At 29.3% G+C, this 689-nt stretch overlaps 1 protein-coding gene across 1 annotated transcript; it reads right to left on the reverse strand.

Moving 5' to 3' along the window:
* Positions 1-144: 144 nt before the first annotated feature.
* On the reverse strand, positions 145-683 carry LOC126910197 (supervillin-like). Its single transcript, XM_050692566.1, has 2 exons — positions 471-683; positions 145-414 (listed from the first exon to the last, which is right to left on the reverse strand). The coding sequence occupies exons 1-2, from the start codon at positions 576-578 to the stop codon at positions 160-162; spliced, it is 363 nt and encodes a 120-aa protein (XP_050548523.1). The 5' UTR covers positions 579-683; the 3' UTR covers positions 145-159.
* Between the last annotated feature and the right edge of the window lie 6 nt (positions 684-689).

Genomic DNA, 689 nt, shown 5'->3' on the forward strand with positions numbered 1-689 from the left:
AAGTGAGTGTGTAGTGCTAGTTTTTAAGAATAAACAATAAAATATATGGTTAAAAGTAGTTTAACAACGCAAAAGTTCTTGAAAAAAAAATACAGCAAAATGTTTATTGCATAAAAAATTATAAGAGTTGTCTGTTAGATCTGTTCCACTCTATATGTATTAATATATTATATTAACAAAGAATTTCAAAGTCATTAAACCTTTGATATATGATGTTTCATTAGAGTTCACACCCAAAAAAGTCCAAAATTTTTTTTCTTGTTGTGTGTTAGGTAATGATGAATCACTATTAACTGTAATAATTTGAGTAGCTCCTTTACAACCTAAATCTTTTTTATCAAAAATACTTTGAGCAATTTTAGCAGCATGAGACCGTTCAATCACATTTGATAATTCTCCAATCCATACAAAAATCTAAAAAGTTAATTTATTACAAATAACTTGTTATATTTTATTTTATTTATATATACTTGAGACGCTGTGACCAGAACATAGGAATCTCCTTGATTAACAGAATCAACAATAGGTGGTACAAGTCTAGTCTGAACTCGTCTGCGTCCTTTAATGTGTAATAACATCAAATCTTTGTAGGGAGGGAGCAATGAAGGTGATGATTCTGCAGATTTACGTAAATTTACAGAAGCAAAATCTTCTTTACTAGCCAAAGCTGCTAAAGCTTCACGAGCCAA

This window comes from Daktulosphaira vitifoliae, unplaced genomic scaffold (genome assembly GCF_025091365.1).
Source record: "Daktulosphaira vitifoliae isolate Bord-2020 unplaced genomic scaffold, ASM2509136v1 Scaffold_6438, whole genome shotgun sequence".
NCBI lineage: Eukaryota > Metazoa > Arthropoda > Insecta > Hemiptera > Phylloxeridae > Daktulosphaira > Daktulosphaira vitifoliae.